Below are 11961 nucleotides of genomic sequence, written 5' to 3'. Positions count from 1 at the left end.
CGGAGCCAGCAGCCCCGTTAATTGGGCATCCGCTGGGTCTTCTGGCAAGGGAGCCGGACAGTTAACCTGCCCAGACGTCTTTTGCCAGGCCTGTCAAAGGTAAAGGGAGTTTTAGATCCCGCATAGAGTCAAACTATGAAAAACAAGTGTCCTATAAAGGGCAAAATAGCTTACCTTGCCGGCTTGACGCTGCAAGCTAAATCCGCGATCTTCGGTAGCGGATGCGGGAGCCTCGACGCCCTTGAACAACACCTTCCAGGCATCTTCGTACATAGTATCGAAGAGCCTGCTCAAGGTTTGGTGATGTGCCGGATCAAACTCCCACAAATTAAAGGCCCGTTGTTGGCACGGGAGGATCCGGCGGATGAGCATGACCTGGACTACGTTGATGAGCTTGAGCTTCTTGTTCACCAAGGTTTTGATGCAGGATTGAAGTCCGGTCAGCTCTTCTGAATCACCCCATGATAGGCCCTTCTCTTTCCAAGAGGTGAGCCGTGTAGGGAAGCCAGATCGGAATTCGGGGGCCGCTACCCATTTAGGGTCATGCGGCTTGGTGATGTAGAACCACCCCGATTGCCACCCCTTTATGGTCTCCACGAAGGAGCCCTCGAGCCATAGGACGTTGGGCACCTTGCCCACCATGGCACCTCCGCACTCCGCTTGGCGGCCGCCCACTACCTTCGGCTTGACATTGAAGGTCTTCAGCCATAAGCCGAAGTGGGGATGGATGCAGAGGAAGGCCTCGCACATGACGATGAACGCCGAGATGTTGAGGATGAAATTCGGGGCCAGATCGTGGAAATCCAGGCCGTAGTAGAACATGAGCCCCTAGACAAATGGGTGAAGTGGAAAACCTAGTCCGCGGAGGAAATGGGTGAGGAACACCACCCTCTCATGGGGCCCGAGGGTGGGGATGAGCTGCCCCTTGCCGGGGAGCTGATGCGCGATGTCGCTGGACAAGTATCCGGCCTTCCGCAGCCTCTTGATGTGCCCCTCCGTGACGGAGGAGGCCATCCACTTGCCTCCCGCTCCGGACATGGCTGGGGAAGGTTGAGGCAAGATGTGCGGACTTGGGCGCTGGAGCTCGAGTGCGCGGAAATGGATAAGCAAAGGAGGAAGAAGGCGTAGGTAAAAAGGTGGATCCCTTATCCCCTTATATGGACGGACGAAACTATGCGTCCCCACCAGCCTGGTAAAACTCGCTTATCTCCCAAGCGCCGTAATCAATGGCGCGGTTGGGTTACCCACGCCCGTATTGATGAGAATCCCGGAATAAGGGGACACGATCTCTGCTTTGACAAGACGTGCCAAGGAAACTGCCTCGCTAAACGCGCTGAGGTGGAACAGTAAAAACGATTCAAATAAAGGCTTGGCCGTGGTGTGATGTCACGCCACGGAATATGTCAGCAGATTGAACTTGTGTAAATATTATTCTCTCTATGGTGGTATGTGGAACTTATTTTGCAGAGCCGGACACTATCCTTGTGTTCAAAATCTTCTATGAAGTATTCGGAGGAGGAACCCGCCTTGCAATGCCGAAGACAATATGTGCGCCGGACTCGTCGTCATTGAAGCCTGGTTCAGGGGCTACTGAGGGAGTCCCGGACTAGGGGGGTCCGGATAGCCGAACTATCATATTCGGCCGGACTCCTGGACTATGAAGATACAAGATTGAAGACTTTGTCCCGTGTCCGGATGGGACTTTCCTTGGCGTGGAAGGCAAGCTCGGCGATACGGATATGTAGATCTCTTACCATTGTAACCGACTCTGTGTAACCCTAACCCTCTTCGGTGTCTATATAAACCAGAGGGTTTTAGTCCGTAGGACGAACAACAATCATACCATAGGCTAGCTTCTAGGGTTTAGCCTCTTTGATCTCGTGGTAGATCAACTCTTGTACTACCCATATCATCAATATCAATCAAGCAGGAGTAGGGTTTTACCTCCACCGAGAGGGCCCGAACCTGGGTAAAAACATCGTATCCCTTATCTCCTGTTACCATCCGCCTAGACGCACAGTTCGGGATCCCCTACCCAAGATTCGCCGGTTTTGACACCGACAGTTTACCTTAATACTTCTTGTGTAGTTGCGGACGCTTGCAATAGGGGCTAATCATAAGTGGGATGTTTGTCCAAGTAAGGGCAGTACCCAAGCACCGGTCCACCCACATACCAAATTATCAAAGTACCGAACGCGAATCATATGAACGTGATGAAAACTAGCTTGACGATAATTCCCATGGGTCCTCGAGAGCTCCTTTCTCATTATTAGAAATTGTCCAGGCTTATCCTTTGCTACATAAAGGATTGGGCCACCTTGCTGCACTTTATTTACTTTATTTACTTGTTACTCGTTACTATTTATCTTATCACAAAACTATCTATCACCTACAATTTCAGTGCTTGCATAGAAAACCTTACTGAAAACTGCTTATCATTTCCTTCTGCTCCTCATTGGGTTCGACACTCTTACTTATCGAATGGACTACGATAGATCCCCTACACTTGTGGGTCATCATGCCACTCCTTGACGGAATCATTAAAAGTACCTGTTGGCCATGTAACATTGGGCATATTGCTCACCATGGCGCCTTCGCATTCGGCATGCTCGCCGCTCACTACCTTGGGCTTCACATTAAAAACCTTCAGCCATAAGCCGAAGTGCGGCGGGACGCGGAGAAAGGCCTCGCACACGACGATGAATGTCGAGATGTTGAGGAAGGAATTTGGGGATAGATCATGAAAATCAATCCCGTAATGATACATGATGTCGCGAACGAACGGATGAAGGGGAAACCCTAGCCCGCGGATAAAATGAGGGAAGAATACCACCCTCTCGTGGGGTTCTGGAGTGGGGATGATCTGTCCCACCGTTGGAAGACGGTGGCCAATTCTCTTGGCCAGATACACCCCCCTCGAAGCTTTTTGATATCCTTCTCCCGGACGATAGAGGCCATCCACTTGCCTCCTGCTTCAGATCCGGACATTTTCGGGAAGCCTTTTTGGGCGGAGAAGAGGAGCGCTTGGGCACTAGGGCTCGAGCGAAAAGGAATGGATGAGTAGAGGAGGGCGTGGGTGAAAAAGGGAGTTCTTATCCCCTTATAAAGGCAGCAGAGATCCTGCGCCTCCCCACTTGCCCGCTAAAATCGCTTATTCCCCGAGCGCCACGATTGATGGCACGGTTGGGTTACCCACACCCGTATTGATGAGAATCTCATGATAAGGGGACATGATCTCTGCTTCGACGGGACGTGCCGATAAAGCTGCCTCGTGATATGTGCGGTGGCAGGTTGTGAAAAACGGTTCGAATAATGACCGGGCTGTGGCGTAATGTCACGCCATGAAAAGCTGTCAACAGATTAGATTTGTGGAATATTATACTCTCTACGGTGGTATGTGGAATTTGTTTTGCAGAGCCGGACACGATTCTCGTGTTCAAAATCTTCTATGGAGTATTCGGAGAAGGAACCCACCTTGCAATGCCGAAGAGAATCTGCGCGCCAGACTCATCGTCATTGAAGCCTGGTTCAAGGGCTACTAAGGGAGTCTTGGATTAAGGGGTCCTCGGACAGCCAGACTATATACTTTGGCCGGACTGTTGGACTATGAAGATACTAGATTGAAGACTTTGTCCCATGTCCGGATGGGACTCTCCTTTGCGTGGAAGGCAAGCTTGGCAATTCAGATATGTAGATCTCCTTCTCTGTAACCGACTCTGTGTAACCCTAGCCCCCTCCGGTGTCTATATAAACCGGAGGGTTTAGTCTGTAGGACAAGAACAATCATAATCATAGGCTAGCTTCTAGGGTTTAGCCTCTACGATCTCGTGGTAGATCAACTCTTGTAATACTCATATCATTAAGATCAATCAAGCAGGAAGTAGGGTATTACCTCTATCGAGGGCCCGAACCTGGGTAAAAACATCGTGTCCCCTGCCTCCTGTTACCATTAGTCTTAGACGCACAGTTCGGGACCCCCTACCCGAGATCCGCCGGTTTTGACATCGATAGTCATATCTGTCAATATGACCCATCCTATTAGTTAATTTAACATCAATACAACTTCCCATCCAATCACCCATCTGATGACTGCTCTAGCCTGAGCACACTTAACTTGAGAGTTCTCTTACATGAGCTATTGGTGGAACAGCTGGTCCTTGCTGATATAGGATGCCTCTTCGCATCCTTATGGCGTATTCGGATGACCGCCCGTCCCCCAATGGCCAATAGATATTGTGCAGACAGAGCATATCACATATGTCTTATTAGAAGCAATCGTTTGTGTTATTATCGGTCTTCGCACACATTTCTGATTACAAACATGTTTGTCGCGTATCACACACATCTTGTTTGATCCGTTTCTGTTCTCTTGTCTCAACGCAAACAGTTCATCCGAGTGAACCGCATGCCGTATATCGCACACATCTTGATCTGGTTGACCGTTTCTTTTGTGTTGCCTAATCACAAACAGTTCATCCGAGTGAACCGTATGCTATATATTGCACACACCTTCATCTGACAGCCCGTTTCTTTTGTTCCTCCTCATCGCAAATAGTTAATTTAACTGAACCGTATGCCCTGCATCACACACACTACCAAAATTTGAACCGTGTTTGATGCATCCGTCATTGCAAACGTTTTGCACCTTTTTTGGCGGGTTTTTTACACTACTATTTGTGATTATTGCAAAGCACACAGTTTCGTCGAAGGGTCTCTGATCATAGTGCCGTGTTAGCAGCATCCTGCAGTAGTGCGAGTGTATCTTCCCGGTCCAAGGAGTGATCATCACAAGCTTGGATTTGGCTTTTCTTGGTCGAGTGTATCTTCCCAGTCCAAGGAGTGATCCTTGCATGCTTGGGTTTGGCTTTCCTTGGTTTATCTTTCAAAAATCCATCATGAGTGTATTTTTCCAGTCCAAGGAGTGATCCTCGCATAGCGAGTGTATGGTCCTTCGGGTCCAACCTCATATGGTCCTCTCACCTTGTGTGGGGGTGAGAAGGGGTTTGGATGAGACGTCGTCCCCCTAGCTTTGCCAGCAGTAGCTCGAAGAGAAGTGTTTTGTCTTTTTGGTTGCCTTCTTTATTTCTTTTCATGGGTAATCCATCCGGTTCAAGGATGGATATGGTGAAGATTAGCATGGAATGTTGTCCCTAGCCATGTTGGCTTTCGTGGGTGATACTTGACGAGCAGTGTTACCAGCCATTGGCTTCGTACAGATTATATATTTTAGTTCAGTAGTGCATTGTGACTTCGGTACCTTGAGTCGATGGGTCATGGTAACTACGTGTTCAATGGGTTGTGGTCACCTGGTATTCAATGAGTTGTAGTATCTTCATATTTCACCGGTTCTTAGTGACTTGATGATTCTTGGATCATACCTTATTAAGGTCATGTTTACTAGGTAGCACTAGTATTACCCAGTTTGATGGCGGTAAGCTAATTACATTATACAAATTTGATTCTCCAACTTGTATGTGGCATCATGCATTCTTGCTATCCCGTCATGTACTTGCTGCTTCCGAAGTTCTTTGAACTCACGTTTGCAATGTTGTTGTTTTCAGGTTTCATATGTATAGCTTCATGCATATGGGTGGCTTGGGAGTATCATTCACGTTTTGGTACCCACACTCATGCGGGTTACTCAAACATGATAACCTGCTAGTTCCATATAGCTTTGTTTATTGGTGGATACCTTCCTATTACTTGTAACTTGTTGTTGTCTCAGAGATGGAATCATAGTTTGTGAGTTTTTGCTAGTTGACGCCTTCATAGTTAAGACGTGTTGGGTTGAGAGTGGTCCTATGTGACCATTGGTTTGATTATAATCTTAGTGATTCATGTTATGTTAATATTACTCAACTGTCTGTCATGGATGTCCTCCGGTACAGGGGAAACTCTGTCGTATTTGTCCATGGGCTTTTAGCCTTCCGCCCGTGTTATAGTTGTGGTAGAATTCCATCTTATTAGTAGTTGGGGTGTTAAATTTCAGATGCAAAATTGTAAGTTTTCAAAGCTTAAAACTTAAAAGTTACTTTGCCCTTGTGCGGGGTCCAACTACTTTGCCGATCACCGGGCATTCAGATGGTCGGGAAGGGCTGGGCAAGTGTGTGCTCCCGCACCTACGTGCCCTTGCAAATTTCCGCTACCTCCACCTCATTGTCGTCCTCTTCATCGGTCTCCGTCATGGAGCGACCGGGCAAGAAACTCTGCACATCCATGTGAATTGCTAATCTTATTTGGGGTGAAGATATTTAGTTTGTTGCATGTGTTTAGTAGGTTGTACGAAAAACTAGTGTTTTCAGTAAGTCTCGATCTAGGTATTTGATTGTAATTGTGCAAGTACTTGCATTTTAGGTAGGTTGTTGTCTGATTTCGTACTAACCCATTGATTATATCTTTATTTTTGTGGTAAATTAACCCTTTGGTAAGTTTGATGCTTATGTTTGAATTGGCTTGTTGATCTAATTACTTGCAAGGAAAAAGAAAAAAAAATCAATGAAAGGAGTAAATGTGTTGTACTAGGGAGGGTGAATTACCTGCCGTGGACTACAAATCATACCACCTCGAGTTAGGAGTATTTTTTTTAAAAAAAAGTTCACATGTAATTGATGGATGTATTATGTTGTGGAGAAATTTGAGAACTTGTTTCTTTTAAAACGGTAGAAGGGTGGCTTCATTAACCTCAAACCGATGATAAAGTTTTTCCTTTTGAGTAAAAGAGATGTATATCTCTCCGATTTCATATAAAGAGGCCATATGGTTTGTTTACAAACTACTCCCTCCGTAAAGAAACAGATGGAGTACTATTGAACGCCCAAACTAGATCAAAAGCTAGCATGAACCAGCTGTTTTTAAACTAAGGCTATTACAAACTAGAGGTACGTGAACCAAATCATCTCACACCAGGATCATACAAGATTCAATAAAGGAGGCCAGACAAGAGATGGAACCCTACATGACTGACACCAGGAAAACTTTATCATAATGTTAAATTGCAATTTAGTCCTCAAAATGGGCACGAACACGGGCCATGCTCACCGTTACCAAGGACGACACCACTTGGGACATGAACTCACCACAACAGCACTATCAACTCGATGATGAAGAAAGAGCATATGGACGCCTAGTTCGAACTTAGATGCCTCTCTATAGGCAGCCGGGTCTGGAGGAAGATCAGAAGAAGAAAGCCACACTTTCAATTAGAAGATGCAACGGCAGAGCGACTGAGGCCGGTCATCAACCGCCATGACCAAATCCTTCTCAAGAGAAAGGAATCATTGGCGGACGCTATAGCTCCATCACCAGCACCACCGGAGACGAGCATAAGAACGAGCCGACATTCCACAAATGTCACGCCTTAAGCCATTGGCAGGCAATCCCAAACCCTACATGTCAATGACGCAGAAAAGTGTGGTTTTAACTTTCAAATTATCCAAATTCTTGCTCCAGGTCATTTTTTTCTTGAAAGAAATGCCGTGTGGCTTTTTATTAAGCAAATGAGACTGTTACATCGTTAATTGTAGGCATTATAAATTTCGGAGGATCACCATCCCAGCAAAAACTAGAGTTTGAATTAAAAGCATGCCTAGCTATAATGTGAGCCACCTTAGGCCTTATACAATGCTAGGTGCTTAGGGAGATGTTTAGATAACTAAATCGGTTTTTTTGAAATATCAATGCCTATATTTTTACAGGAGAGACGCCTAATTAAGCGTCTGCCCTATACAAATAAGCATCAGTGCTTAAGAAAATTCTGATTTATTTCTCCAAGCACTTTTCCTAAGCAACTCGCATTGTACAAGGCCTTATTAACATCCCTTGAGCAGTGTTTGAGAAAAACATGCTCCAGGTCAACTTTGACACACTGTGCGAAGGACAAATCCACTACGTGTGGTTTTTGGCAGACACACACCCATCGGCCTACGTCGCCCCGCGGTACGCAAAGCCAAAATGTGACACATAATGCAATCCACGCGCCCTGTGTGGCCGTCTCAGCAGTGCACGCCACGTCGCCACCCATGAGCCGGTGAGCGCCGCCTAATTTCTTTCGTGAGGACCAGGTTAACCACACAGACGCCCCGCATGGACCGCATCGCATGAGTTCACCCGAAAACCGGGACTGCGACCCGCCAACCACCGAACCAACAGCGCCGCAGTCAGTCCACCGCAGCCCCTCCCTCCGCCGCGCGCGGGCGCAGCAGAGAAAAGATGCCCGCACGCTCCCTCCCTCGACCTTTTGGCCTTGTTTGGATATATCGTTTTATCAATACTAGTTTTGCGTCAACTCAAATAACCGCCTAACAAACTAAAACCATGTTTGGTAGCGCCAACAAAAACGTGGATAAGCACGATTCAGTTTCCACAAAGCTAGGAAACTGCGTTTTGTGAAAAACGACTAATACTACTTGTTTTTCTCAAAACGGGATTATATAAACCCCATCACTGAGGAGAAGCCGGGTTGGCGAGGAATCAGAACTCGCGGTGGAAGCAACCTAGGAGATCGCCGGCGTCGGGAGGTGATGTACACCCCGAGAAGAAAGCAACGCGGCTCCACTATGCCTTCACTGCCATTGGCCGCTCCGTTTTGCTGCCATTCGATGCGTCGCCGGGGCCACACGTTGCCGGAGTTGCCCGACACCTCCGTCGTGGGCATGGGCGTGTTCGCGGGTAGCCATGGCCCATGGAACTGCAGTACTAGTACGGCAGGAAGGGTCGTGGCCGTAGGTGGAGCGACTTGGCGCTGTGGATGCCGCCTGAAGCCGCGCCAGAAATTTGGGCATGGAGCCATTCCATCACTGATGCGGATGAGCAGGCCGCTGTGCCGCTGGTACCGGTAGAAGGAACACCGTCGCCGAAGTGTTGATTTCTTCTCGTCTGGCCAAATGGGCGTCGCAGTCCAAACGAAGGCCCTGGACAGACTTTTTGCTAGCCCAAACAAAGTTTTCCGTAAGCTAATTAGTAACAGATTTCTTTGTAAAACTGGTTTTGCTAAAATTCTGCTAAAAACTAGTTTTCCGTAAACTCGTGGCTAATTCTGGATATCCAAACAACCACTTTCGGCGCCAGTGGATAACCATCGTGCAAGCCGGTAATAATTCCAGCACACTACGGCTCTCAAACTTACCTTTTCCCCCTGCGGATGCCGATGACGGAGACAAGTGCGCCACCAAACTTAATGACTAAGTACTAATCCGTCTGAGCTCTCCCCATCCGTCTCTTGAGTACCACTCCTAGTTCCGAAGCTTCGTACATCGTTTTCAGATAGAGAGTGGAGGGGGGAGGTCAGAGGAGCAGGGCGCGAGAAATCTTTGCCGTCTGGCCCCCGCTCCCAGCGCCAAGTGCCAACTGCATTGCCTCCCTCCCGGGCCGGCGATTGACTTGACCCGCGCCACCGCTCGCCCCCCGGATTATAGTTTATCTCGTCGTGCCGGGCGTACAAATCTTGGTCTTAAGCTGACTCAGCCCATCCCCTCACCCCCTCCACTCTCCCAATCCTCTTCCCTCCCGGAGCAGAGGCCTGCGCTGCGACCTTGGACGCCGACAGCGGGGTAAGCACCTCCGTGCAGGTTGCTAATCGATTCATTCGGGGATGCTGTTGGGCGCGGGAGAGAATTCAGTGTGTTCGTTTCTTGTGGTTGATTGATTCTGGTTCCGCGGCCGCACCGGCAAGTATAGTCCCGTATCTCCCGACTCCGCCTCGCCGCCGCTTTGTTTCTTTCTTGGCGACGGTGCGCGATACACCCGAGTTCTCCGTGAGCCCACGAGGTGCTCGGATCTGATCCTGTGAGGCAGTTCGTCGAATGCTCCTAAGTGGTAGTAATTGGCGGTTTTTTAGATGATTATATTTGGTATTTTTGGTAGGTCGTTGTCTGATCTCGTTCAGAGATTTCGATATGCCCGATGCTTGTATGTAGGAACTGGGCCTTCTGTCGCCAGTATTGGCAATGAGGAGAAAATGTGGGGGTAGATAGGGGAGGCTGTGGCTGTTTCAGGGTGTGAAACTTACCTGTCCTGGATTAGAAAGTCACCCCTCCTCGAATTAGGAGCTCGTCTAAAATTTCACATGTAATTGATGGGTGGAGCATGTTCGGCCAAAACACCAGGATTTCTTGGTTTATTTTATGTGAAAAGTATCTGCCTTGTTTCCGGCTAGTTGTGTACCGAATTACTGATATTCTCTTCTGTTCACCAGGAACAGGAAGTTCAGCCGAGTGTGAGGAATGGGGCAAAAGGACTCCAAGCCGTCGTATAACTCTGCTGACTATGGGAACTCATCCAACGGGTATAACTCGAGGTACGCTAACACGCCCTCCAGTTACAGCCCGAGGTATGCCTCTTCGGCGGGTCACAACGTGCAGCAGCCAGAAGCACAGGCCAGGCTGCAGAGGAAGTATTCCAGGATCGGTGATGACTACCGTTCCGTCAGTCAAGTATGTATTGATGGCCTTTTGTGCCTTCGGTTCTCTTGTCTTCCTTTCCCAACTTTTGATGCATGGTTTTCAACTTGATGTGGCTGAACGGTACTACCATTCATCTTATTCAGTCGTCTCAGGTGGATTTTGGAATGTAAACTATCTTTAGTAGAATTAGTTTTATCTATGTGAGTATTTCAAGAAGGATAGTGCTTTAAGTATTCTGTTCGAGAAATCAAAATAAAGTTTGCATCAGCAAAGGAAGTTATCTCTTGCTCGCTATGATTATTTCTGCAAGGTTACAACCATTTCAAAAATTTCAAGCCACCTGCATTAATCATGTTCTTTTCAATTGTACTAGCTTTGGGGACATGCATACAGTCTTGTCTTTTGTATAATTTGCACGTATTTTTGGCAGTGAATGCATTTCTCATGGGCCTTCTTCTTCTACAATGTTACTTACAAGTGTGCAATTACTAATGCACTGAATGGTCAACGGTCCTAACACCTAGTTCAAATATGAGAAGCCGTACGATAGTGTATACAGATTTTGGTTCTCTCCTAAGTCCTAGCCTGTCATATTCTCAGCATTAATTTGACTGGCATGGCCATTTAATGATATGGTACTGTCCAAGTGTACCTTGTCTGACATTCTATCAATCTTAGGCAGTTTTTGTTTGTATGGTAGGATTCCTAATCCAAGGTTTGATGATGATAAAATAATTTTTCCTGCAGTTAGATTTTACTTCTCCAAAGAAACTGACATCTTCTATAAGATGTGACTGCTATTTACTTTCCAGTGCATTTTCAGTAAAAACCATGATATCTGCAGTCAGACTTGTGGACCATTAAGCTGACAACCATAACAATCAACTAAATGGGTAGTCCCATCTATTAAGGGCTTTGCTACTTCACCTGCACAAAAGATAAATAACTACAATGTTGATATGGAGCTGCAGTAGTATACTGTTATGTTATGAAATATTATTGAATTTGTATTACTTAAATGAAATTGGATTCTACCAGCTTATGCATTTTTCAAGTACTGCAGCCCAGATGACAGTTACAAGAGTCTTCCACATATTCTCGCTTTCGATTATTGTGTTGTGAACTTAAAACTGAAAGCAACACCTTTTTTACACTGTTACAGGTGACTGAAGCTTTGGCTCAGGCAGGCCTTGAATCTTCAAATCTTATTGTAGGCATTGATTTTACAAAAAGTAATGAATGGACAGGTTAGCAGCTGATCTTTCTGCCTTTTGACTATAGGTGCATATTCTTTTTTGTTAATGCTTGCTTTGGGGTCCACTGCCGCCTATTATTTATTAGTAGGTACTGCTTAGTAGAATACTACTAGTTAGTTGCCCATGTAGTTTGTGGTTTATTGCTATTGAAGAAAACCATTTGGTCTGTGATGTCAATGGCATGCCAACTTCTCTATTATAAACCTTTTGTCAGGCGAAGCCACATTATGCACATGAATTTCTTTAGATGAAAGGCAAGCAATGACAGCATTTCTGCTTTTGTATTTGTAGAAAGAATACCCCCC

The 11961-nt window shown here is 46.7% G+C and overlaps 1 protein-coding gene across 1 annotated transcript in view; it reads left to right on the top strand.

The window, feature by feature from the left end:
• Nucleotides 1–9248: 9248 nt before the first annotated feature.
• The window catches only part of LOC119337297 (E3 ubiquitin-protein ligase RGLG3-like), a 6207-nt gene continuing 3494 nt past the window's right edge, over nt 9249–11961 (top strand). The window contains exons 1-3 of the mRNA XM_037609409.1: nt 9249–9548; nt 10193–10430; nt 11563–11647. Of these exons, the coding sequence (XP_037465306.1) occupies nt 10221–10430; nt 11563–11647 (295 nt within the window). The 5' untranslated portion in view covers nt 9249–9548; nt 10193–10220. The remainder of the gene's footprint in view (nt 9549–10192; nt 10431–11562; nt 11648–11961) is intronic.

The sequence above is a fragment of the Triticum dicoccoides genome, chromosome 7B, assembly GCF_002162155.2.
Source record: "Triticum dicoccoides isolate Atlit2015 ecotype Zavitan chromosome 7B, WEW_v2.0, whole genome shotgun sequence".
Classification (NCBI taxonomy): Eukaryota; Viridiplantae; Streptophyta; class Magnoliopsida; order Poales; family Poaceae; genus Triticum; species Triticum dicoccoides.
This window is presented reverse-complemented; position numbering and strand designations above follow the sequence as displayed.